General features: G+C 37.9%; 1 protein-coding gene and 1 long non-coding RNA gene across 2 annotated transcripts in view; one reads left to right on the top strand and one right to left on the bottom strand.

Moving 5' to 3' along the window:
- The window catches only part of PACRG (parkin coregulated), a 474,436-nt gene that overhangs the window by 390,636 nt on the left and 56,527 nt on the right, over positions 1-27,273 (bottom strand). Inside the window, exon 2 of the mRNA XM_029945168.1 lies at positions 17,062-17,196. Coding sequence (XP_029801028.1) covers positions 17,062-17,196 — 135 coding nt within the window. The remainder of the gene's footprint in view (positions 1-17,061; positions 17,197-27,273) is intronic.
- LOC115296692 lies at positions 14,655-25,566 on the top strand. The gene is made up of 3 exons (XR_003911004.1): positions 14,655-14,777; positions 21,529-21,654; positions 25,382-25,566. It is a non-coding gene; the product is annotated as an uncharacterized LOC115296692 (long non-coding RNA).

Below are 27,273 nucleotides of genomic sequence, written 5' to 3'. Positions count from 1 at the left end.
AAACAGAGGAACACTTTTGTGCTGGTAAAATAATTTCATAAGGCAAATAAATTATAAAATATATATATTTATTAACTACACACACTTTAGATTTTTGTTATAATAACTTTGATATGCAAGTGATTTCTCAAGCACGTTTCTTCTACTAACTTTATGGTTCAGAGTGGGGCAGGCACTTAGATTTATGGTTCCTAGAACCCAGGTAATTTTGCACGATTTTGAGTTACTTTTTGCTCCATTCTACTTATGACTAATTGCATACACTGCAAAAAAAACTCTATCACCAATGACTTGTGCTGTGCGTAATAAATCACACTCATCCACATGTGACAGATGGAAGGATGCTCAGAACAAATGAGGAGTGTGTGTATGAAATACTCAATCTCCTTTCACTTAATTCTATTAATTTCTGAGATGTAACATTGTATTCTGTAACGGTCATGGTAGGTATCTCATATGCTTATACAAAAACAAAGACATTATGCAATAAATTTATCAGATTGTGTCTCCAAAGCGTACAAGCAAATCTTCCCGGTAGGCCAGGCTTTGCCTGGATTGGAAGCTCATATTTTGTGTGACCCACGGGAAGACAATATTGGTACGACATTTCTGTACCCAGATGTGTCTGCTCGTGTGTCTTTTCTAAATCTGCTGACTAGTGATGATTTTATTTTCAGAAGGAAAGAGAAAGGGGACCAAAAAGTGAATCTGCTTGGTTATTTAGGCCTGTTTACATGTGAAATGTGAAAAGCACTTTTCATAAAGGAAATACGTATTTGCATATGCTCATAAAATATTTATGTTGAAATACACAAAACAATCATTAATGATCCCTTAATTAGTCTTTAAGTAGAATAAGAATTTAATTAAAATATAATTTGTTAATTCATTAGTGTTGGGTTATAACTTTGACAATGATTTTCAGTAATTAATGGATCCTGAAAAAACATAATTTATTTGGTTGTTTTCACTGTATTTTCCCTTTAACACTTTTTTCTTTTTCATATCACTACATTTTATAAAAGGGAAAGCATCAAGGTGTTTTTTAAAATAATTTAGACCGTATTACCAAATAACCTCTGATTAAATGTCACTTTATTAAAGGGATCTCCTCTGACTACCCCATAAAACCATACCCCATCCTGCCATGAAGATCTGCATCACCCTGTTTTATTTTTCTTTGTAATATCACCATTTAACAGTCTCTATATTTATTTGAGTGTTTATTTTCTTCCTTCTATAAAGGAAACACCATGAGGACAGGGAGTTTGTTTTATTCACTGTTGTGTTTTCAGAATCCAGAGCAGTGCGTTCAGGTGATGTCTCTTGCACAAACTAAGTTGCACGGACAGCAATAGATGGTGTACAGCTAAAACCAACACGTACACAAGAATACTGTTGCGATAGGATCCGACCACTAGAGGCTAAATACACTAGTTCGATTTATCAGCAATCAGCAAAACTCGGTGAGCAGATCCTACAGAGATCCTAAAAGGACTACAAACAATATTCTATATGGAATCGTAAAAATAAACAGCTATCAAAAGATCCACAGAGCTTTAAAAACAAAATTAAAAATATGCCTAAAATAACCATCCTTACTCTTGGCTCTGGAATAGATGAAAAATCAAATCGCTATTGTATTAAGCAAACAAAATATAGAAAAGGTAAAAATCTAACATTTTAATCAATTACTTGAAACATCAGCTTTAAAATCCTTATTTATGAGACATCCGGGGCTACGTCCAGTCTTTCCAGAATCCCTCCTCACATGAGGAGACGTGAAAACAACTTCTTTCTTACTCAGCATAAGGCTAGTAACGGGGTGTGCTGGTTCCCCCAGAAAGGGGACTGAACCACAAATAGAGATTAAGAGGCAGGAAATAAGGAGGCATGTTTGGGACTCTGCCTGTGCAGATTTATGATTTATAAAGGACAAGACGGCAAATAATGAGAAACACCAAAGTGATGGCTTTGGAGGCCAAGTAGTGATGTTTTAGATTGATAACCTGCAGTACGCCTTACCAAAAATCTTCCTACGATGCTAGTCCGTTCTGGAGAGGATGGATTCATTGGGTTTAAAGCTCGTTATTTCTGCAAACTGACCTAAATTCTAGTATTATTGACCAGACAAAAAAATTACTGGGGATATTGCAACTGAGCAATGCATTTACCCTCATTCTTCCCCCCACTGCCCAGTCGTAAGGTCTTAATCATGAGAGTTTCTTCGTCATGAAATGAACCATCTGCTAAATTGCTGCTTGAGATTTGAAGTTAGTCCCAATTGTTGGTTTATTAGCTGTAATAAGTTAAAATAATGAAGTGTTAACATTATAACCCACAGGCAGAATAAGCAGAGATGCCCAAATAGAATTATAAAAATCTTAACTTGTATTTTTTGACTTGTGGTTTTAATATTGCCAGTCGAATACACTAGGACTTCTCATATTGCATTTTAAAAAATAGAGAAAAGAAAAAGGTATGTAAAGAGCAATCTCTTCTATGCATATACAAATACTTCATTACCCGAGCAATCCTTCCAAAATATAAATTAATAATGAATCTATGGGGCACCTGGGTGGCTCAGCCGGTTAAGCAGCTGACTTTGGCTCAGGTCATGATCGCACGGTTTGTGAGTTGGAGCCCTGCATCAGGATGGAGCCTGTGAGTTGGAGCCTGCTTCAGATTCTGTGTGAGTGTGTGTGTGTGTGTGTGTGTGTGTGTGCATGCGTGTGTTGTGTGTGTCCCTCTCTGCCCCTCCCCCACTTCTCTCTCTCTCTCTCTCAAAAATAAACTTAATTTTATTTAAAAAATAAATTCATAATCTAAAGTGATAATGTCTGTGAGGAATGATTTATAAAAACTTAAATTCTCTTTAATACATTATACTTTGCTAATTAAAAAAATGCTTAATAAGGTTTAGTAAAATTTTATACAACTTACTGCAAATGGAAAGCCATTAAAAATCTTTTTCAATGGGTGGATTAATGCTTCTCAAGAAATGTGAGGAGATAAGGTCTTAGAGTCACCCCACTGACCTCAATTTGCTGATTAAATTTTCCAGCATGAAAATTGAACTCTTAACCCCACTACTGAAAGAGAAACAAGATCACTAAACCTACACATACACATGTACACCTACATACATTATATGTAAACATGAAAACCAGGGTTGGCACAAAGTTTTTGCATGTCTTTTCCCCATAATTTTCCAAACCCAAGTTTTAATACCTTCAAAATAGATTTTATATATATCTGTGTGTGATTATACACATACACAGACATGCACTTAAAATCAGGCAATACACATGATCTGCTAACATTTGTTTAAACACAAGGGCTTCTCTGAGAAATACAAAGAGTATTTGATTTCACCCATTTCTTCACATGAAAAATGTTAGATTTGGCCTTACACTACAGAAAGATTGCATCCCGAGACAGTTCTTTCTCTGTAGTGAAGGCAAGAGAGTAAGCTAATTGAGAAAGCAACCCTTTGGTAAGACCCCTGGCTACTGTGACCGAAAAAGCTATACGTCTTGGGGGAAAAGTTACAAAATACATGGCCATTCTCAAAAGTAAGAAAGGTAAATAACAAGTTCCCAGAAATGAAGAGAAAACTCAAATCTCGAGTAGGGAAGAGGAGCCTGGTGAGGAAGCCTGGAACGTGATCTGCATAAAAGTTAGGTCAGAAGCCCTATCTGTGGAGAAACACCTAGAAGCACACTGCAGGGCGCATCCCCATCCTGGCACAAGGGGCCCCAAGGAAAGTGCACGCCCCAGAAGGGAAGCTCCCAGGAAAGCCTCATGAAGCACACAAGAAAACAAAACAGGTGAGAGGAAGTGGCAGATTCAAACTCACATCTGGGAACTAAAGATGTGAAGGAAACTTTAAATGAGTATGTGTAAAATATATAAACTGATAAAGATAGTAATAGAAACCATAAAGCAAGAAAGAGACATAATGAACGAAAAAAACCAGGTAGATCTTTGAAGGAAACAAAGAGTTGTGGAATTGATATTCTCTGAAACTGAATTTAAAAAATCAGCAGAGAGGTTAAGGAGTACATTAAATCCAACTGAAGAAAGTGAATTATTAACTTGGAAGACAGATTTAAGGAAATATCCTCGAATGAAACAAATGGATTAAAGAGATGGAAATAAGAAAACAAGAGATTAAGAGATATGAAAGTTACAATGAATAAGTCTGACTCGTATTTGATAGGGATTCCAGACTCATCAAATTTAAATCAGATTGAATCTCAAACAGGATAAATCTTTAAAATTCACACCTAGGTAAAAGCATGAATAATAGTGTATGTTTCAAAATGCAGTGTGAATTTTGGAGTTAGTATGCCACAATATGTAGACATATAGGAATGTGGATTGATCACCTCATGGTCATTTAAAAATTAAACTTTTCTATTTGTTTACATAGTAACAGACTGAAGAAAGAGAAAAAAAATATATATACAAATGTATGAACTAGTAAAAATTTTGTAGAGCCTCTCAATTTAAAAAATTTGTTTATAGATATTATTTGAACTTTATCAAATAGCAAATGCTTAACACATACTGAATAATAGATTAAAAATTTATGAACTATGAAAGAGCAAGCAATTTGGTTTAAGATTTGATATGTCCTCTCTGTGTACTTTTCAGTTTCTTCATTGAACAGTGATAGTCTCTAGTCAATAAACTTCTCAAGACCAGAACCCTATCAGCCGGGCTCAGAGCTCACCATTGAGTCTTACTCATTAGAGTTACTCAATTCCTTTATGACTCGATGAGTCACTTTTGTCTAAGCATGGATGAGGTCACATTATTTCTCTGTAATGGAAACAAGCCCCATGATGGACAGAACTAAATTGGACTCAGCTGTTTTAAATAGCAAGAGTATCTGACACAATGTCTTCCAATGTGTCACAAAATTGCCTATGAAGATACAGACGAGGAAAACTCAACTGGCAACTGAAACCAGGCATAATAATGAATGTACAAGCAGAAAAGAAGGAATTTCCACATATGACAAGGCCAATGAAACTGGACTGAAAAACAACAATTCATGGTCAAACTCATGTTTTGCAACCAGAGGTACCCAACCAAAAGTCGCTAGATGGTTATTTTCATCCCTCCTACATTTTCTCCCTCAGGAAGGTAAGATCAGAACACACTTGGCTGGGGGAGGCCATGAACTCAGCCACCATCTTGTTGCTGTGACGTAGGTGCTTTTTAGGACAAAGACAAAACCATCGGCTTCCATTCTCATCGCTTGCTGGTATCACCGCTTCTCTGTTCACAGCCATGTCTCAGAAACCATCAGAACAGGAAGAAGGGACAGAGACTCCTGGCAGCACATTGCACTGCACTGCATCTTGGACAGTGGCGTGCCCCATCAGCATGATGTTGCAGGTAAGGGGAGGGGAAAACACGGGGAGTGGGGGCACGTGCATTTTCTGGATTGTACGTGCTGGCCTCATCTCCCTGTCTTTGTGCAGAAGTCACAGAGAGTCCGTGTAAGGCCCGCAAACCGGGAGGACAGGGAGCATGTCCTGCTGGGCACTGGATGGTGGCTAGGAGCCGGGGAGTCAACCTAAGTCATGCTGCTAAGGCAAGCTCACCGGCCTCAAGGCAGAGTGAGAGTTTCAGCAAAGAAACTCCAGGTTGAGGTAAAACTGAAGATAAATAAACAGTAATGTATGGGTTTTATAAATATCTTACAAACAATGAAATGGGATATCATCTTACAGATTTAGAGGATGAGGAGGCCCTTTAAGTTCATTACTGCAGAAATCAGTGGTTTCCAGAAATGGGCATTCTCAAGGATTCACAAAGCCAGACCTCTTCATAGAAGAAAAGCAGAAATCCATTTGTTGTGAATAGGCCAAGGCAAAAGGAAAATCAGATTTTACCCATAGGAAATAATCAGGCATGTTTGCAAGACACAATATATACAAATGCACAATGATGTTGATAATAGTATTGCTTAAATTAACAAAAGATTGAAGAAAAGCATGACTATCTGAGAAAAACATGAATATCCAACAACGGGGAATTGGTGAAATTGTGGAGCACTCTAGAGATCCCCAAAATGATTTTTAAAGTGCACATTCATTGATGTGGAAAGATGGTTATGACTTGTAATTAATTGAAAAAAGTTATGAAGTATGAGTACAATGTTTTTTAAAAAATTGCATACATACACAGGTTGGAAATATAGAGCAAGAGGGGTCTGAAAAGTCCACACTAACAGATTAGTAGAGGCTACCGTAGGGTTGTGGGATTACGGTTGACCCATAGTTTTTATTTTTTCCAATCTGGGTTATGAAATATGAATAAATCACAACATTTCCCATGATAAACTTGCTTGTATAATAACTTTAAAGCTAATACGTATAAGGATGTAAGTGGAGATATGAGCAATATAAAATTTGTAGGACTAAATATAGTACTGGAAATAAAATTTCAACGAGAGGTGGTGCTAGACAAGTTGATACTAAAGAAGAGAGGGGCGCCTGGGTGGCTCAGTCGGCTAAGTGTTCGACTTCCACTCAGGTCATGATCTCGCGGTTTGTGGTTCGAGCCCGCATCAGGCTCTGTGCTGACAGGTAGCTCAGAGCCTGGAGCCTGTCTTTGGATTCTGTGTTGCCCTCTCTGACCTTCCCCTACTCTCTCTCTCTGTCTCAAAAATAAATAAAACATTAAAAAAAATTTTTTAAAAGAAGAGAGAAAGTAGAAGAAAACTCTCATAGAAGTTTAAAAAATGACACTGAGATGAAAATATTGAGGGGGACAATGATAGAAATGGCAGGATAAAATTTATTTACACACTTCATGTATTTGTTCTATGAAAGGAAATGGAAAAGTGGTAACAAAAATAACCATCAATGACATTACAGGAAAAAAGCTTTCCTCACTTGAGAAAAAACTCAAGTAAGTAGACGGAATAAGCTTACTATATTAAAAAAAAAAAAAAGAATCAATGAAAGCAAAAAATACACATTAAGCAACTTTCAGTTATACAAAAATAGTGCAATTACCCAGGCTGCCACACAAAATAAACAGATAAGCAAACAAAAACAGATTAAAGGAATAAAAACCAGACTGGTCTTAATTTCTCAACAGTCATATGTTAGAATATGACATTACATTCTTCAGAGGGACGGAGGAACACAGTTGTAATTTCAGAATGTTAGTATGAATCACAAACTGCATTGTATGAATGAAAGTTGAAAAATTATATTTCAAGATATTGAAGGAATCAGAAATATTCAACTCATAGACCTGCTTTTTATAAAATTGCCCAAAGATCTACACAAACACAGAGAAAAATTAGTCTGAATAAGAACTCAAAGAATGGAAATTTAGGGTTTCAAAGTTTTATGTATTTTCCTCATTCAGATGTAATGCAATTTTGGAAATTCTGTAAGATTTTTTTTTTTTTTTGGTAAGGGATATTTCTTAGATTGGGGTGCAAAGTTTGGTTTTTATAATGATTTTGTCAACTATCTACGTCCATTTTTATTCTTTTCCCAATAGTGAGAAATGTTTCATATTTAATACAACTTTTTCTTAGTATTTGCTTCTGTTCTCCAAAAATACACTAACAGCATGTTCACAATGACAAACACAGAGTGGTGCTCACTTTAGGGTGAGACCTGCTAAAGATCATACCATGTGTGCCGCTGCCAAAGCAAAGCCATGCCAAAGCCATGGATTGGCAGGCACTTTTTCTAAAGGCCTTGAGTAACGACCATGGAAAATGTCAAAAATGCATATTAAGCTCTGATTGTATTTTTTGTCTTTGCTGTTATCAAACTGGAGAGAACTATTAATTATAAATACTCCTGTGGCCGTAATGTCCATTATGAATTTCCTCTCCTAATTAGGTCCTTGAATGTCCCCGTGAGTCCCTTAAAAATCATCAGCACAGTTTTGACAAAGTTAAAAACATACATGTTGAAGAAAGACTGATCAAAAACACTGACTACTAAAAGTTATCTCAGAATAAATGTTTAAATTTTCTAAAATAATCTATTACTTTTAAACTAGAAAAAATCAGAAAAATCTAAGAATAGATGCATACCATTTTCATATACCACATAATGACAAATAGTTTTCACAAGGTACTGTATACACTATGATCTCAATTATGCAAAAAGAAAGACAAGACAAATATTTTTTAAAATGTCAACAGTTGCATTCATTGAATGGTGGAATGATGAGTGATTTATTTTTTCCTTCTGCTTGCCAATATTTTATTTTATAATATAAACATGTATATATTTCATATTGAGAATAAAACCTTATAAGTAGTAATAAGGAATCATTTTTTTAACGTTTATTTATTTTTGAGAGCAAGAGAGACAGAGCGAGTGGGGAGGGTCAGAGAGAGAGGGAGACACAGAATGTGAAGCAGGCTCCAGGCTCTGAGCTGTCAGCACAGAGCCCAACACGGGGGCTCTACCCTATGAACTGTGAGATCATGACTTGAGCCCAGTCAGATGCTCAACAGACTGAACCGCCCAGGCGCCCCACGGATAAATTTTCTTTTTACATGAATTCCTCTGATTATCCCATCAGTGCTAATTTTTACATAGAACATTCAAGGTCAGGATAACCTTTTTGATAAGATGTAATTTCCTAAAATTGCTGCCTCAAATATGGGTTAAAGTTGGTATCGGTATTCATTAACATTTTATTCAGATTTTACCTGAAAGAAAAGGAGAAACTTTAATACAACGGCAGGGGGTTGAAAATTCACTCAATATCTAGAAGCCTCAAATGTAGAGACACTTTGACCACTCTAAATAAAAGCATCAAACAAACATTGATTTTTTTTTTTTACTATCATACCATCAATCCGATTCGACTTGTCATCTGTCAAAGAACTTTTGATCTCAAAAGTGCTTCAATAAAGCAAAGGGATATGTGACAAGTGATAAGACGGAGCGGGAGCCACTTATTAAATTACTAATTGGAACAGAGCTGGAGATTCGCCCTCCAGGCAGATACAGAAAAATCATCAAAGTCCGGTTTATGTCCCCAAATGGAACTTTCTAACAGGCAGCGACATACATTCTTAGGTTGAAGACTGGAGTACTGTTACCCCTGAAATGGCAGCACTGATCCCTGGGAGGGCGGCCGGAAGCCCCGATCTTCTTCGCGGCGGGTGAGTGACAACGCAGTGTCTTAGCTGTGACACCCTAACACTACCAAGACCGCTCCTACTTTTCAACAGGGGGTCCTTTCCCTGAGAAAGCAGGAGTGATTTGTTTTCCTTCCAGCTGTCAGTCCACCGGGTCTGAAACTTACAACACCGCTTCTCCCCTTGGGCCCCGGGGAATGCGAATTGTCTTCCGCCGAGGCCTACCAAATCACTGTCACGGGGCGGCGGGCGACCTTTCTTTTCAATCTATGCACTTTCCAGGAGTTATAAATCAGTTGGCTTTCAAGCTCGATGAGATGGCATATGCCCTAGTTTGGAGAACAGATGGAGGCTTGGGGGAAAATTGTTTCTGCAGGCTTGCTACAAACAGTACTGCTCCATAAAAGTGAGCCATCCGCACTAATTTCTCACATAAATTATAGAGGCAGCAGAGAGCACCAGCCCATTCAGCAGAAAGCCTCTCATCTAGCTTTCAGAGGTCATGGAACCAATTTAAATTAAAGTTATTTCTGATACACGGCTGTGTTTTCATGCTATACACTTTTAACACACCGCAATTTACATCAAATAAAAGAATGGCGTTTCATCGTGTATGCAGCCCCCTCCTCCAAAAAACACAGAGAGGCACAGTAATTGCCAGAGGATTTTTTTTTTCTAGACTTCTAGAATAAGCCCTGTCTATTAATTAATCACAGAGGAATTAATGGTGGAAACGTGGCAGCTCTCCCGCACAAAAATCAGGTAAATTGTCACTTCTTTTGTCAAATTTGCCTTACAAATTCTACTAAGGCTTGCTTTCCAAACTCCAGCTTTGGCAGATATCAAAAGAAATAGAAACCCTGGACAATTCCAAGAGAACATCCATTCTTCTTCATGTGAAACAAATCATTCAACTATTAAACAAATTTGCTTACAAGATTTCAGAAATCAACATCGGTCTTACCTGGGTTGGGGGTGGGTATTAGATACTAATTTTTTGCTTTCTTAAGAAATTGAAACATTAAGAAATTGCAGGTACCAAAGGACTAATGATTAATCAAAGTTGTAGAATTCTGAGAAGAATATAATGAGGACTAATGGCTCCGGTACCATATCACGGAGTGACTTACTTTAAACGCAATACTATTTACAGATAATGAGCTACCACGGTTTGGGGCTGATTTTAATTGTAAGAAAATTAGTGTATGATTTTAATAATAATTATATTCAATAACTGTTTTTCCTAGTAGGAAATTATCAGTTATGTCAATGAAAACAGTCACATTGACAGAGCTTTTTATAGTTCATGAATATCAATGCGCTGAGAACTGAAAAGAACTGGGAAAAAGAACAAACTGAGAAGAAATTCTGAGGAGTCCTGCGTGGGTACTAGCAACTTGTGAGTCGACCTGAAATTGAGGGTGCGGTCCAGCCACGGTCAGCAGAAATTTTAAAGATAAGTTTAAGCATCCAATTAATCCACGCACATCAGTTTCTTTACTTGGATGTTCAAACTGGACATATATATTTAGTCATTTAGGTGAATTTGCCATTGTGAAATTTAAGAAATTAAAAAAATCAGTGTACATATAATTAAAGGAGCATTTTCATAATAAAAGTCCAACCCACCGAAACAATTGCATAGAATTCTGAGCTGTGCATAAACATACTGGAATTTCTAATCAATATTTATCCCCTAACTATTCCATGAACACCTCAAAATATATTTATTTTACTAATTATGAAACCAAATTTATTTTTTAATGTTTATTTATTTTTGAGAGAGAGTGATTGTGTGAGTAGGGGAGGGGCAGAGAGGGAGGGAGAGAGAGAATCCGAAGCAGGCTCCAACTTGTCAGCCCAGAGCCATACACACTGTGTTGTCAGCACACTCAGGAAAAATGAGCTCATGACCTGGGCCGAAATCAAGAGTCAGACACTCAATCAACAGAGCCACCTGGCACCCCATGAACCAAGACTTGTTAGAGCTCCCGTCATTAAAAATACGCCATCCCACTCATGCAGCACGAGGTGACTGATAAAGGCAGTGAAGCCTGCTGAGTGTGAGACACATCATGAAATGGTGTCTAGTAACGCTTGAGGACGGTCAATCTGCTCTACACTTTCCATTCACTCAACACGGATCACTAGGCACCTGCTCTATGCCAGGCACTGCTCTAGGCTCTGGGATAAATGAGTGAACAAACCAGAAATACAATAATCCCATGTTTAGAAGACGTTAGAATACGCCACTTTATTTAACCTTGATATTGGCTCTATTGTAGTCCCTACCTGGTTTTCATTTTCTTTTTTTTTAATATATGCCAACTTCCTGTATTTTGTAGTTCTTTATATAAACATATCAATACATTTATATAATAAGTGAAATAACTCAGGTGGAGAAGGACAGATGCCATATGTTTTCACTCATAGGTCTAACAGAAGAAACCTAACAGAGGACCATGGGGAGGGGAAGGGGGAAAGAGAGTTAGGAAGTGAGAGGAATCCAAATCATGAGAGTACTGAATACTGAAAAAGAACTGAAGGCTGAAGGGGGTGGGGGGTAGGGGGTGATGGACATGGAGGAGGGCACTTGTGGGGAAGAGCATTGGGTGTTGTATGGAAACCAATTTGACGGTAAACTATATAAAAAATTAGAAAAGTTTGTTTTTAGTTACCTGATTAATATTGATTTATGAAGTCACTTTTTAATAGAAACATACAGTTGTGTGATCACAGTTTGAATCAACAAGTACCTGTATGATGAATACACTCACCACGGGGGAAGTACGTTTTCGTGATGACACTGTATACTTCTCCAAAAGGCCAGTACCGAAGGTCACGTTCTTGGCAGCGCGGTGAGGCTACCTGAAGTCCACTCTCACGCATACCTGCCCGTGTGTATCAGTTCTGGCCTTGTTAACTTTATTTCAGTAGAACAGGTTACTAACACCGTTTACGGATTCAATAAGGGATGAGAAAACAAGAATGCAGAAATGCCCCCTGCCCCCAGCGATGCCACTTTGGATGAAGCCTGTGACAACCTTGCCAGATGAGAGATTGTGAGCTGCTGACAAAGGCCATTTTGAGATTTTTTTTTCCCTTTATAAGACAATCTGGATGTTTGCTGTCTGAGCTGCATTTGTAATAGGTTTGTATTTGAGCCTGATTTGGCGAGACATTTACAGGGCATCTATTTCTTACTCAAACCTATCTAATACCTGGGACTCCTTTGTGCATGTTCATTAGGAATTTAGTGAAAGCAAGAGTCCTAGCGTATGTCACATTTTGTCAAGAATCCTGGTACCATGGACGGCTGGAGAAAGGGGATTTCTATCAGTATCTACTGTATCAAAATGCCTATGAAGTGAAGGAACTTAAGAGACACCTTAGTGTAGTCGTGGCTCTCCAAACTAAATGAATGGCTTATGGTACCATATTGTTAATTAAAAAAAAACTCCAGGGTGATTCTGACATTTTTCTTCAAGTCCTTCGGCCAAGGTCTAGATCAAAGTGGCTATTTTAAAGTAACGTGTGTTTTGGGGTGCCTGGGTGGCTCAGCCGGTTAAGCGTCTGACTTTGACAGCTCTGAGCCTGGAACCTGTTTCAGTTTCTGTGCATGTCTCTCTCTCTCTCTCTCTCTGCCCCTCATCTGCTCACACACTGTCTCTCTCTCAAAAACAAAATAAAAACATAAAAAAATAAATATAAATTAATTAATTAACTAATTAAGTAACCTGTAGTCCTACGCCATTTTAAAACAATAGCCTATTATCAGAATTTATGAGACAGTGAACTTCATGGGCTGCCTGGGATTCATATTTCTGCTCCTCATCAAGTGTCTAAATAACAATGATTACATCACATTCCTTCCGGTGACTCCTGGTGACTTAAGACTCCTGCTCAAAACAGACAGCTAGGACGGGCTCCTGCTCCCTCTCGAAAAGTGACCTTGGAAGAAGTAAAGAAAAAAAACAAGGAAAGGAAGGAGAGAGGAGGAAGGAAAAGGGGAGGAAGAAGAAGAGGAAGAAGTCGAAGAGGAGTAGGAAAAGGAGGAAGAGGAAGGAGGGGCAGGGAGGGGAGGGGGGAGGGGGAGGGGAGGAAGGGAGCCTGCAGGAGGCAGGGAAGGGGAAGGGAAGGTGGGGGCAGCTCCAGGGGAGGCCTGAAGGGTTCCTGAAACTTACTGTGGGGTGAGGGGGGTGGGGCCCGGGTGGGTGATAAGGGAAGGCAGAAGTGAGAAGACTGGTCACAGAGAACTTTTCTACTCCCAGGTGGAAATTTAAGATGTGGAAATTTGAACACAATTTTAGAACGTCTGTGGTTCATGCTGAGTATCTGCTTTGTAACTTATCCAGACTGTTGAGCTGTTTTTCCCTCCTGTTGCCTGTACTCTGGATATTGAAGATATCAGCCACAGAATAACGTCATGTCCCCCGAATGTTGGTAGGGTCAAGGAGAAGGTAGAAACAGAGACAGACTTATGTTATGTTTTTTAATGTCTTTAGCCATTAATAATTGATAATTTAATTAACTTAGCTATATTTAGAAAACACATATTTAAAAAGAAAAAGTATGCCAGAGCTTGCCTAATAGATTTCATATTACAGATCAGACCTATTCATTTTTCCTAGATAATTCACTTGCCACTGATAAGTATGTGGAAAATTTTCACTACAAAAATTTTGCAAAACTTGTTTTCACGTTTACCAAGGAATATATGATTGGTGTCGACAGCCACGGCACAAATGCATGGATCAGTCCTACTTTTTCATTTTAACGGTAATTCGCTCGTAGCTACAGTCGTCTATCTGGCCAGCAGGTTCAGGCATCTATTCGGACTGCCACTCTCTTAATGTAGAGCAGCACTGTCTAATATGGTAACCATGTGGCTATTTAAATTAAAATTAATTAAAATTAAAAATTTAGCTCCTCAGTCTCACTAGGGACATTTCAAGTGCTTAATGGCCACATATGGCTAGTTGTAATTATTGGACAGTGCAGATGTAGAACATTTCCCCCACTGCAGAACCTTGTATTAGACTGTGCTCTGATTTTTAGCGATACCATAAGGACTAGACTGAACTGCCCAGATTCCGGCATTTGGTCTGCCTTGTTGCTTTGGCGTGTGGAACAAATACCGTTTTCATGTGCACTAAACTAGGGTGGCCGTTCAGGATACGGGTTGAAAAAAATCTAAATGTGCAAAAGACATTTACTTATGTCTCACCTTTCCTTCTATTTTCTGACTTAATTAGGTCATTTACACGTAGTTACTGGAGAGTAACTCTATTTCAAGAATACATGGTGATTTCTAGCAGAGCAATGATGGGGTCAGCTCATGTAGAACAAGCAGGGACTTGGGGTCGTGGGGAAGGAACGATCAGCGACTTCGCAGATTAGCTGAGTCTCCGAAGCAGGGACAGACTCCACCGCTCCGGGACGTTGGCTCCTAAGTACTTCCGGGTCATGCCTCTTGAACTCTGATAAGAGATTTACCATCTCCTACAACTGAATCATGCACACCATCTCAGGCGCTCACAACCTCCTTGGAGTCCCAGCAGTGTCACAAGAGTATGGAGAGAGGACCACTACTTTCCTGGGAAGAGAGCTACTCGGAAGCCGTAAACAGGGGGTGAGCGTGACATGAAGACCTGGCTCCTGGGCTCTGTCCGCACACAGGAAGGAAGCACAGTGCAGGGTCCTGGGTTGTGTTTTACTTTTATCTTGTGGGGTGCAGCGGGGTAGCCCTGCTTCCTTCAACCTTCAAGACCCCGTCCTTAGGTATGGCATCCTAAGGAAGGCCTCTGCCCCTCCCAAGCCCCAGACGGTCCTCACAGCACATGCCCCAAAGGAGCAAATATGACTATATTGAGAGATTGTCCACAAGCCGATGCTGAATAATGTTAACGCTTTCCCTTCAGTATTAAGAGTAGTGTAACGGAAATACGGAAATACGGTTGGCGAGATTTTCAAAGACAGAAGCCTACAGGTTATCGGATAAGACGCTTTCTCTAAGCATTTGCTATTTTATTCTACCAATGTCAGAGAATAAATTGCTTCCTTTTTATTCTGACTTTTTGGCTTGCTGAATCAGTACTATCGTCAACAGTAACTTAAAAGAATTAATATAACCATAAAAAACAAAAGTAGTTTATATCCCTTCTGACTGTTGGGATATAGCAAAGATAAAACACAATGAGTCATCCTACATTTTCATTATTTTCAAGATGATTTTTTTTTCTTAGTCTCCTCACACTACCAAAAGTTACTCATAAGGTTATTTGAACAGGTCAAAATAAATCTATAAAAATGTTTATTGACATAATTTTTGTGTGCTGTAATTGCTTAAAACACTAAAATCCACTCACTTTTTATAAAGAATTATAGCACATTCTTTTACTCCACAGGAATGAGGCTTGTCAGAAACTCCACTGTGTTACCCGGAGGCACCGGTGTATAAACAAACAGGAAATGCATGTAACCAATCAAATATAAACAAACCCAAAGATCACAGGAAGGTTTTGGGGATATATACTTATGCAAAGCCTAAAATATCTAAATTACTTATATTTCCTGTAAATCCTTTCTCACTATATGCACCTTGTCACATAACAAGTTCACATTTTAATAGAAATCACTGAAACCGAGGTAGAGATAGTAATGTTCTTCATCCTTCTAAAATAATTATGACGAAATTTAATAACAGGAACACCTTCGGGATTTCTTTCGCGAAATAACTTGTAGTAATTCTAAGCTCAATCCTTGAATACCAAAAGACTTCTCAAGATTAGAAATACTCGATAATTATAAGAAAACTTTTAGAGACCTACTGGAGACAGCACAAACAATGCTCTTACTAGTTTTTCCATAAAGGAAGGAAAACTGATGAATCTAAGTATTTACTTTGATGAATTCTTTATTTTGGTCATTTTGTTTTTTTAATGTATATTCGAGCCAATTCCACACAACTCCTACCTTCACCTTCAGACACGATTGTGGGGCTTTTTAGTTAAACGGGTCAACGGCTTCCGTTAGATGATATTTGGCAAAATCCTTTTACGCTCCTCTGCCTGGTGTGACGTGCATGCACCACTCTGTCTTTAGCCCGAGAAACCCTTTTAGCTGATAAATATCACCCAAAGCAAAGTCCTTGGTAACGCAAAATAATTAAATAGCAGAAGCTGTTTAGAGATCAGCATTGCGTTTTTCAAATTAAATGTAAAAGCCCTCTCCAGTTAAGAGATTGGCAAGTTTTTACAAATAACATCAGCGAGCCTTTTAGAAAGAAACACAGCCACATTAGAATGGAGTCATTAGGCAATACATTTATTTTGAAGCCAATTAACCTTTTGTCAGAAAAGTGTCGGTGCTGTAATGCTGTAATGGTTTCAGCGTGGAGGTCGGCCTCTGAGCGGGCAGCAGGACAGCCGCCGCCGCCGACCCGGGCGCGGACGGGGAGCGAGCGGCGCCTCGCACCGGCCTGCTTTCGTATTCCGCTCTGCGTTGGCAGGGAGCAGACAATCTTGACCTATCCGTTTAGGTAATTAAAGCTTCCATTTGGAAGTGTCCTGCAGGAAGGTGAAATTCGGGGGAGATAAATGGCTGTTGCTCTCCGTAGTCAGCCACCAGTTCCATCATTTGATGGACAGCCTGAAACAGGCCGGGCTGCCAGGTTCTCATAAAAATAGAGATGAATCGGGCCGCGGACGATTCTCTAAGGCAAAGCAACTCTGTCATTTTCTGTTTTGCAGGCTGTAATTTAATTGTTAGCCAAGGTGGACGGCTGACACAGGGGGGCTTTCTCCGAGCGCCTGCCCACCATCTTCCCTTCCCTGAGAACCCTCTCCAGCTTGTGTCCGCCACCCTGTTCGGCGTTGGCAGGTGTCACCGGCTTCCCCAGCCGGGCCCTGACTTACCTTCCACGCGATCTTGTTTCCTTTCGAATCGTGCTCAATGGCGATCGGGAAGTCTCCTCGCTCATAAAATTTTCGGAACGCTGTGGGCTTCGTTGGTCTTTCTTTAAACGCTCCTGCAGCTGGAGGGCCTCTCACCTTCAAAGAAAAGCAAAGAGTAGGAATCAGGCTTTAAAAAATACTAAAAAATGCACAGTGAAAAAGACTTTTCTTCAGTTTTAGTTCATGTGAAATATTCTGGGAGATCAAGACCTAATTGTCTAATGATGGACAATAGCAGGTTCAGTAATACAACAGTTTAAGGGGGAGAATTATTTTATAATCTTTATTAGCAATTTACTTTATTTCAAGTTAATTTAGAAAAAGCATTCTAAGAAAGCATCATGTTATAAGGGGAATAAAGCCTAAACTTTTAAGAAAAAAAATTTAATGGAGGTGCCTAAGTTCCACTTAGAGTGTTAAAACTTTTAAGATTATGAATAATTGCTATTTCTAAACTCAGGTCTGATATACTTTATGGAATACTGAGTCAATTTGAAATATGCCCTTTAAATCATTCTATATGCATAAAATGGTAAAATATGTTCTCATGTCAACAACAAACTATGCAAATATTATATAAAATTAAATTATAATAAATAAGAAAATTCTTAAGAAAGCTGGTGGTCTACTACATATGTGTATATGTATGTGTATACAATTGATATTATGAATTTATGAGGTATTAACAGTAGATTACATGTGAATCTTTCACTCCACAAATTGAGAAACATTTCATATTGAGTTATTCACATTGAGAGTATTTTTTAAATCTGTATTATTTACATATAAACTAATTCATTAGGTTACAAAATTTAAAGTGATAAGTGAACTATTTAGAAATTTACAGACCACTGATTATCTTTCTCTGAAAGTTTATTAGTTTATTTATTAATTATTTTGTAAGTCTATTGATTTATTTTGAGAGAGAGACACAGGGTGTGAGCGAGGGAGGGGCAGAGAGAGGGGGAGAGAGAGACAATCCCAAGCAGGCTCTGCACTGTCAGCGCAGACGCTGACATGGGGCTTGATCCCACAACCATGAGATCATGACCTGAGCCTAGACCAAGAGTCACATGCTTAACCAAGTAACCCACCCCAGGTGTCCCTATTTATTAGTTTAATAAAAACATGATTAATTTGTTAATGCTTCATATGTACAAAACAGCAAATAATATATGAAATATAACTTACTTGATATAATGCTTTTAAGATGCATGTAAAAACTTTAATTTTAACAAGGAAATATGTAAAAACAGATCTAACATAATAAATATACTAAATAATGACAAATACATATTTAATGCATATAGAAACACTGAGGGTAGAAACTGAATAGGATATTAAAATATTAAGATGATAAATGCTGAAATGGAGTTGGTGAGGTAACACAAAGGCATTTATTAGATTTCATTAGATTTAGCATTTCCTTCTCTACATTATGGCATTATTATCACATTCACTACAGTATCACATTACCCCCACCATACAAGTACACAAGTAACTATGGCGAAGCAAGATGGCCTCTCACTTACACAAGACTTGAAGTCTGTTCTGGTATTAGAGTCACTGGCCACAATTTTCAGACAAATGTACCTGTTAAGGCACCGTCCGTACATGACGACAGCTGTGTGCAGAGCTCTGAGCCGGAAGTTACACCTACCTTCGCCGCTATGTTAGTGTCACAGAGACTGTGGGGATGCCATTCCCGGACTCCAGCAATTTATGGAGTGGTCAGTCTTGAACCACAGTTTTGGATATTGACAAAGAATTCACAACTTTTATTTCACCAACAAGTTACATACCAACAACAACAACAAAAGATTACCATCTGCCATCATGCCACCGTTTTAGCACCCTTTAAAGAGTGGTATACATAATCCAAAAAAGGAAAACTTAGCCAAATTAAACCAGCATATTTACAGGAAGTTACAGTGCTGTAGTGCATATGTGTGTTCACGTGTGTTTGTGTGCATTGTGTTATGGTACAATACTGAATGCTAGTCAACAAATACCTCATGCTTTGTTTTTTTAAATTAAAATTAAATGCATAAAGAAAAATACATATATATTTGAATATTCAACCACATACATATACATCTATGTACATATACATATATTTAACCATATATATGTACAATTATACATACACACACACACACACACACATATGTATATATATATATATATATATATATGAATGTTCAGCCATAATAAAAGAAGGAAATCTTGCCATTTGTGACAAGATGGATGAAACCTGAGGGCATTATGCGAAGTAAGTCAGACAAAAAGACAAATACTGTGTGATGTCACTTATATGTGGCATCTAAAGGAACTGAACTCCTAGAAATAAAGAATCGATTGGTGGTTGCCAGGGTCTAGAGAGTAAGGGTGATATCTGGTGATTGTCTTTTTTTTTCATTTGTTTTTTGATTTTCTTGATTCTTGGTGTGATGATTGATTTTCTTTTGAAACCTGGACCCTGGTGTGTTGTGAGACTCCAGACCTTAACCCTTCTGTTTTAGCTGGTTTATTCCTCCTATCTCTGGCATAGAGGTGGGAGGGGCACTACTTAATTACTGGCAAGCTGGGGCAGAAATCCTGGTCCCCACCTGGCCTCCACTCCATAGAGGGAGTTTCTCATTGACATGGGGTGAAGGTGGGGGCCCCAGTTCCATGAGGCATCTACTGACCCCTCCCTGATGGGGGAGTTGGGAGGGCCCCATTATTGCTCCCCATAGGATACCACAGAAGGGATGGTCTCATTACTGCTGGGCACTGAAATTCCTGTCCCACTAGGAGGCATTCTCTGACTGCACCCAGCAGAAAGGATGCAGTCTTCTTACTGCTGGTTAGGGTGAAGTCCAAACCACTTCTGGGTGGTCTCCGCGGGACACTGTGGGTGTTGAGGGCCTCTTTGCTGCTCTGTACTGTTCCAGTAGATGTGAAAGGCTCAGTTCCTCACTTAAAACACTCAGCTACAATGGACACTTAGACTTTTGTCTGCTCATCACCTGCTAACCGCCTTTTTCAATTTTTCTAGATGTTATTATTTATGTTGTTGGAAGCAAGCCTCCCATTTTCTTAATTGATTTAAATTTTGCTAGAGATTATCTTTCTCTCTTTCCCTTTTTATCTTAAAATTAATTTCTCTTTTTCCTTTTGTCTCTTATTCTAGATATACTCCATTCTTTCTGATTCCGGATTCGAAATTTTAATCATCCAAACTTTTAAAAGAAAGAGCATATTTCTCTCTAAGAAGCCTAGAAGGCTTTACAAATGGCTATAGACAACTTCTATTCATCTTTCTCCCCATAAATTTTCCTGGACTCCCTACAGAAATGCTTCCATGCCTATTATTCCATGGGGAGTCTTTACTTAGTTTGCTGTTATGCAATAACTCAATAGTGAGAAAATTCTTTCTTGAGTATTATTATTCTGTTTTTATATTTGTGCCACTTACTTATTTTAAAACATTATATTTTTTGGATTCTGCTACAGATCCATTCCAAATGAACTCTTGGCATCTCAAAAGGTGTAATCCGAAAACTGGTTAGAACATTTTCAGTTAAACACATTAGCACAACATAGGCATTACCTAATTTTATGCAGATGCCCTGTCACTGTCCCTAGATAATATTTTTTTCTGTTCCAAATACATAGGTACCTACTTAAACCTAATAGAAGGATATATTTTTAATGCTCTACACATAATCCTTCCCAGAATTCTAGGTAATTCTAAAAACCTGTACACAAAAAATCAAGTAAATAACTATCTCAGGAAAGGCAATAAAGATATGATTACTGGAAATCACACAGATGAATGTAGATTGATTAAATACATTTAAAAACAAGCAAAAAAACCTATTAAGAATCCTTATGTACTTCACATATTTGTAGAAGAACTACTATACATTTTGTTTAATGTCTTAAGAATTTTACCCTGATTCACTATAAATAATAAAGAATAAGGAACCATAAATCAAAGTACATTTGTGGGAAAATGCAATTAGGATTTGCCTAAATGGTGAGGGCTGTCCATAAACCGATTAGAAAGAATGGGTGTCACAGCAGAATGCTTTTAATAAAATCTAATGCACTTAAGAACCAAGGTTTTGAATGCACTTTGAAGTAGCTATAAATGACAGAGTGCTTTAGATGCCTACACTTATTGAATGTGCTGAGGGACTGAGGACTTAGATCAGACGCTCCATCAAATGGTCACAAAAACTAATAATTAGTAGGAAAGAATTTTAAGCCTCTCTAAAATGCTTCATCATATAGTTTGAAAGTTTTCTTCTCAATAGTTTCTTTTTTAGCATAAATGAAAGCTGGGAAATCTACATTGTGTTATTCTAATCGGGTTGTAGAGCCAGCTTACTAACAGTGAAACAATCTGATACAAAGACATTAACTTCCTATTTTCATCAGCTTTAACCTGAAACCTGGATGAAAACACTGTGGTCAGGCAAGAGTTGGACGGTCTCCGAGCTCCTCAGGGGCCGGTGGAGCAGCCGCAGGGCTGGCGAGTTTGTTGCCATCCGCCTAGATTTCTAGGTAAGTAGCACCAGGGTTCAGCGTCTGCCCCACATGCCGACACAGTTATTCTAACCCGAGAGGAATTTCCCACTACCTAAGGTTACCAAGTGACCAGGGAAATGTTTGCAAAAGTGTTACAATGATCAGATCTGATTGTAGTGCTGAATGGGATGCCTTGGCATTAACAAAAGTGAGCTCGTATTACCAGGTCAAGTTTTTATAAGACACTTCAATAATTTATCAATTTAACAGTTTAGCAAAACATTATGATCGTGAGGTTTTTGTTAGGAATAGCCGGAAAAGATAACAAGTGCCTTCTATAGTAAAAAATATATGTATTTCAACAAATGTTCAACATACGTAGACATATTTTGGAGTCCTTAACAAGCAGGCCCTACGGCTTGAACTCACAAACTGCAAGATCATGACCTGAGCCAAAATCAGATGCTTAACTGACTGAGCCACCCAGGCGCCTGATATTTTTCATTTTTATGCCCTTTTCATTTAGTGTACTTTTTCACTTGCTATGGATAACAGGATTTTGTTTTTTGTAGCTAAGCAATATTCTACCAACTATTTGCAATTATATTTGAAATGTATACTACTTCTGATTTTTTTGCCTTTGTAATCACATTATTTAGAACATCTCAAGCATATCACATTTCCCCCATTTTATATTATGCCCTCAGTCAGAGTAATTCATATGAGATAATAAAATCAAACTTTATATTTTATGATTCTTGATAAAATTATTTGTTGATAACATAGGAGAGCAGGTGTTCTGTCTTAGTCTAGCTGGGCTGCTAGAACAAAATAGCACAGTACATAACTATTGCTTGCATTTACTGTAAATATCTCCTCACCACCTTTGTTTTCCATTTTTACTTATTCAGCATTTAAAATCTTTAAATTTTTTTTGGTAGAAAAGTTTCTTGGTCTTTTTTTGTTCTTCCTGCCTCTAGCTTTGAGTTTCTTTATGTCATTCCTGCCTCAGGACACTGGGAATGTTGGCCACAATGAATATTGACTAATTAAATCATCTCCTTAATCTACTTAAAATCAGCAGAGGATTTCCCACTGACGTGCTGTATAGACATCTGAAAGCTAACCGGTTGTGTCTCTGGCCCCTCCTCCATGAGTGCCTCTGGTTATCCCCAAATACTGGCCATTCTCAAATATGGTCTTCATGATTAACCTGTTCCACTAACCTGTTATTCTCTCTTACCCCTTCATTCCTTTTTTGCTTCTTCTTTTTCTCCTGAATAACCATGAATCACCTCATGACTCAACACAAACTTCACTAATTCTAGGAAACCGTTCCTGACACACCATATTCCTACCTGTGAGTGGGATTCTTCTTCACATAAGACATAAAATGACCAAGGGACAAACTAACTGTGACCATAGACCACCAACACCATCTGTATGGAGATTATCAGGGACAGCAGGCTGAATGGGTTGAATCTATTGGAGACTGGTAACTTTTCCCAAAGGGAAAGGAAGTATACAGTTAGAAAAAGGCTGGGCACCTGAAACATTTCCTGGAGACTTAATAATAAGTGGATTCTACTGGAGCAGAGGAAGAATAATTAGAATCATAGCAAGAAAATGGGGGAAGGGATGCTATCACAGAAATCCATGAGTGAGAGGATCAAGTATTTTTAGTGACACAAACAGGTTCATTAAGAAGAGGGTTGACTCTTGCACTGTTGGTGGGAATGTAAACTGGTGCAGCCGCTCTGGAAAACAGTGTGGAGGCTCCTCAAAAAATTAACAATAGAACTCCCCTATGACCCAGCAAGAGCACTGCTAGGGATTTACCCAAGGGATACAGAAGGGCTGATGCATAGGGGCACATGCACCCCAATGTTCATAGCAGCACTTTCAACAATAGCCAAATAATGAAAGGAGTCTAAATGTCCATCAACTGACAAATGGATCAAGAAGATGTGGTTTATATATACAATGGAATACTACATGGCAATGAGAAGGAATAAAATCTGGCCATTTGTAGCAATGTGGATGGAACTGGAGGGTATTATGCCGAGTGAAATAAGTCAGTCAGAGAAGGACCATATGTTTTCACTCATACGTGGATCTGGAGAAACTTAATAGAGGACCATAGGGGAGGGAAGGGGATAAATAGTTGAGGAGAGAGAAGGAGACAAACCACAAGGGAATCTTAAATACAGAGACCAAACTGAGAGTTGATGGGGGAGGGGAGAGAGGAAAAGGGGTGACAGGCATGGAGGAAGGCACTTGTTGGGATGAGCACTGGGGGTTATATGGGAACCAACTTGACAATAAACTATATATTTTTTTAAAAGAGTGTTGAAAGTTCTCTGAAAATTAAAAAGGTATACTAGCATGATAGGATAGAAACCAGACTATATGTAGTACACTGAGGGATGAGTGAGCAATACAAGAGTAAAACCAGATGTAGACTTTGAGGAAGACACCCTGCTCCATGAATCATCAAAATGTGAGTTTCTCATGAGATATAACTGTTAAGGTAGGGCAAAGTTAATGTGATTGAAAATGGAGAAAGAAAAAATATATTAAAGGGCTATAATACTGGAATTCATAAACTATTTTATCACTTATGGAACTGGAATAGATTTTAGAATAAAATGTGTAGTTCTAATTAATATACTTAGTCTAAAATGGCCAGAGGAACTTGTGATGTACAGGTTTTTCAGTGTTAGAAACTCATAAAACTGAATTCAAGGAACTGTGGTCACATACACTAAAATATTTCTTAGAAATAGAGTGAAGAAACTGTCTCTAAAATAGCTCCCACCCATGTCATTCATTTATTGAAAACTGTACTGAATATATAATATTTCCAAGTCACTAGGCTGTTATTACTGGGGACAAAGAGGGAAGTCAAATATATTATCCTCAAGATATATATCATGTAGGAAAAGAGATGAGAATATCTTCCAGACTCTTCTATAGAAATAAGACTGTGATATGCCACAGAAATGCCAAAGAAAGATATATAGAATTCTGCACACTCAGATGATAAAACATTTCAGTTTTGAGTCATTGTTTCTTTTTATTAAAAATGTTATTTCCTCTTCCAGTGTAGCTATACTTTTCAATGGAACCAGGCAGAAATATATTTTAATTTCCTATTAACCTGAATTCTGCATAGTTTCAATTAGAAAAAAATAATCAGAGAATTATGGTTGCTATATCATAGACTTGTGATATTTACAACCTTTGTAGTTATCAAGCATTAAATAGAATTAATTGCCTATATTTTATGTAAAATTCTTAGGTTTAAGTAATCATAATTACAACAATTCTGTAACCAAAAATTCACTACTGATATGATCAATACATATTTTCTTTTTATGTAAAATTTCTCACATTAAAACTCTCCTTCTCTATTTTGAAATTCACTTCTATAAATGAGAAAAGTTTGCTTAAGATCAAAGGCTTGTGGGACACAATGAATAACTTACATTAGTCTCAATGCTTATAGAGACTATTTCAATATAATTAGCATAAATAAAGGCTAAAATGAGTATTGTGACTACTGTAATAAGTTATAATTAAGTTAGCACTGTCACATGATGATTATCCAAAAGGGGAAAAAAAAGCAACAGCTTACAATGTGGTTTTTCAGATAAGTAGAATGAGAGGGAGACAGTGTTAGTGAAGACAGTAACGTGGAATAAAATGACAAATATGTCAATTCAAACAATCTATCACTTGGTTTAACTCTTCCTCTCTACAGTCAGTCATGCCCTGCCTTGTTTCCAGAAGGATCTGGGAACATCGGAACAAGGATCTAGCCCATGAAGATACACACACTACAGAAGAAAGCATAAGCCTGGAACAGATGAGCTACTGCACATCACGGGAAAGTGATTGAACCATTTGGAGTCTCAAGTTTCTCATGGGTCAAAATAAAAACTGATGCTGGCTGACCTCAATGACCCTTTCTACACCTTTATAACCTAACATGTGCTTTTATTAATTCAACAAATACTGAGTTCAAACAGTATCAACAGAAAATTCACCCAACTGTAGAGCTAAGTGGAATCTTAAAAGGCACATTAAGCTCCCTGTTGAAATCCACAGGGCCTATGGAAAATGCATCCCCGTTTACATTTCAAGGCTTATTTTTCTCAGTTCTATCACTTTTATAGCGACCTCAGTTTCATAGATTCTAGACTTCGCCCAGGGTAGGATCCAATAACTTGATTTAAAAATGCTTCTGCAACAACTGTATGAAATAAGGAAGTCCCAAAGATTGCTGAGAATATTATGGTGCTGTCATTTTAAATTTATAACTAAACTGGAACACACTTGGCACTAACACAGTATTTCAAAATGTTGTCTCTGTGGTTGAAGTAGTTCTGAAAGCAATGCTGAGCGACACCATTTCTCTTAAATTGTTTTGTTTAAAGGAATAGGCATCGGTAGTTCTTTAAATTCTCCGTTGTAGGGGAAAGGGCAGATTGATAGTCTTTCCTAACAAGATGAGATGCAATAATCAAATGATGAAAAAGAAATCTTGACAGTTGAAGGCTAAAAAAGTGCACTCAAAAGCTGGGCTCTTCTTGCAGTTAAATATGGGGAAAGGCCACATATTTAAGTGCTCAAGTGTGATTCTTGCTATCAACTTGTCTCCAGAGAGTCATCAGAGATTTCAATGTAGACTATGCTGTTTAGCATCTGTCTTGTAGAACTGATAAAATGCCTGAGTCGCGGAGACAGCTGGGCTAATACACTGTCACACTTAACACGAAGGCCAAAGAAATGAGTGAGCTAAATGTGAAAGGAAAATATAAATGGGTAAAAGTTTAAAATATATTCCATTCCTCCTATACCTTGAGTGCTGAAAGCATGTAAACAGTTCATACATAAACATGTATCTCCTGTGTCTTGCAGAAGAGTTCTTTCTTACTGAATAATTGCGGTAAAAATGTTATTTTTGTATATGTGAAGAAACGGTGACCATCACATCTTATATAACCTGAACACTTTAATGGAAAATTTGAAAATCCTTGTGTCCAATGATCCAAACTGATATTCTCTGGGAAAAAAAAAAATCCTTGCTATTTAATAGAAAAATATTTTTGGAAATGTCTACAATAAAAGATACTTATATTGGTAAATATAAATTAGTCCACTGGCTGATTTGGAAGTTCATTCAATTTATGGCAGAGATATGACATACACTGTTTATAAATGATAAACTCTACTGTACAGATAAAGGAAGAAAAGAATGTGCAAAAACATGTGTGTTACCACACATGTAAAGCACACATATTGCAACTTAACTGGAAGATAACACAGTAAATACAAGATTAGGGTCTGATCAGTATGTTTTTTTTTTTTTTTCCCCATCATGGTTCATTCAACCAGGAAAGAAATTTTAAGAATGTAAAAGGAGACAGGGCACCTGGGTGGCTCAGTCTGTTGGACGACCAACGCTTTAACTCAGGTCATGATCTCACTGTTCTTGGGTTTGAGCCCCACATCAGGTTCTGTGCTGATAGTGCAGAGGCTGCTTGGGAGTCTGTCTTTCTCTTCCTCTGCTCCTCCCCCACTGTCTCTCACTGCTTCTCTCTCAAAATAAATAAACTTAAAAAAAAAAAAAAAGGATGTAAAAGGAGAAGA

Source organism: Suricata suricatta, chromosome 7 (genome assembly GCF_006229205.1).
Source record: "Suricata suricatta isolate VVHF042 chromosome 7, meerkat_22Aug2017_6uvM2_HiC, whole genome shotgun sequence".
Lineage (NCBI taxonomy): Eukaryota > Metazoa > Chordata > Mammalia > Carnivora > Herpestidae > Suricata > Suricata suricatta.
The sequence above is the reverse complement of the archived record's forward strand: the minus strand, read 5'-3'. Positions and strand labels throughout refer to the sequence as shown.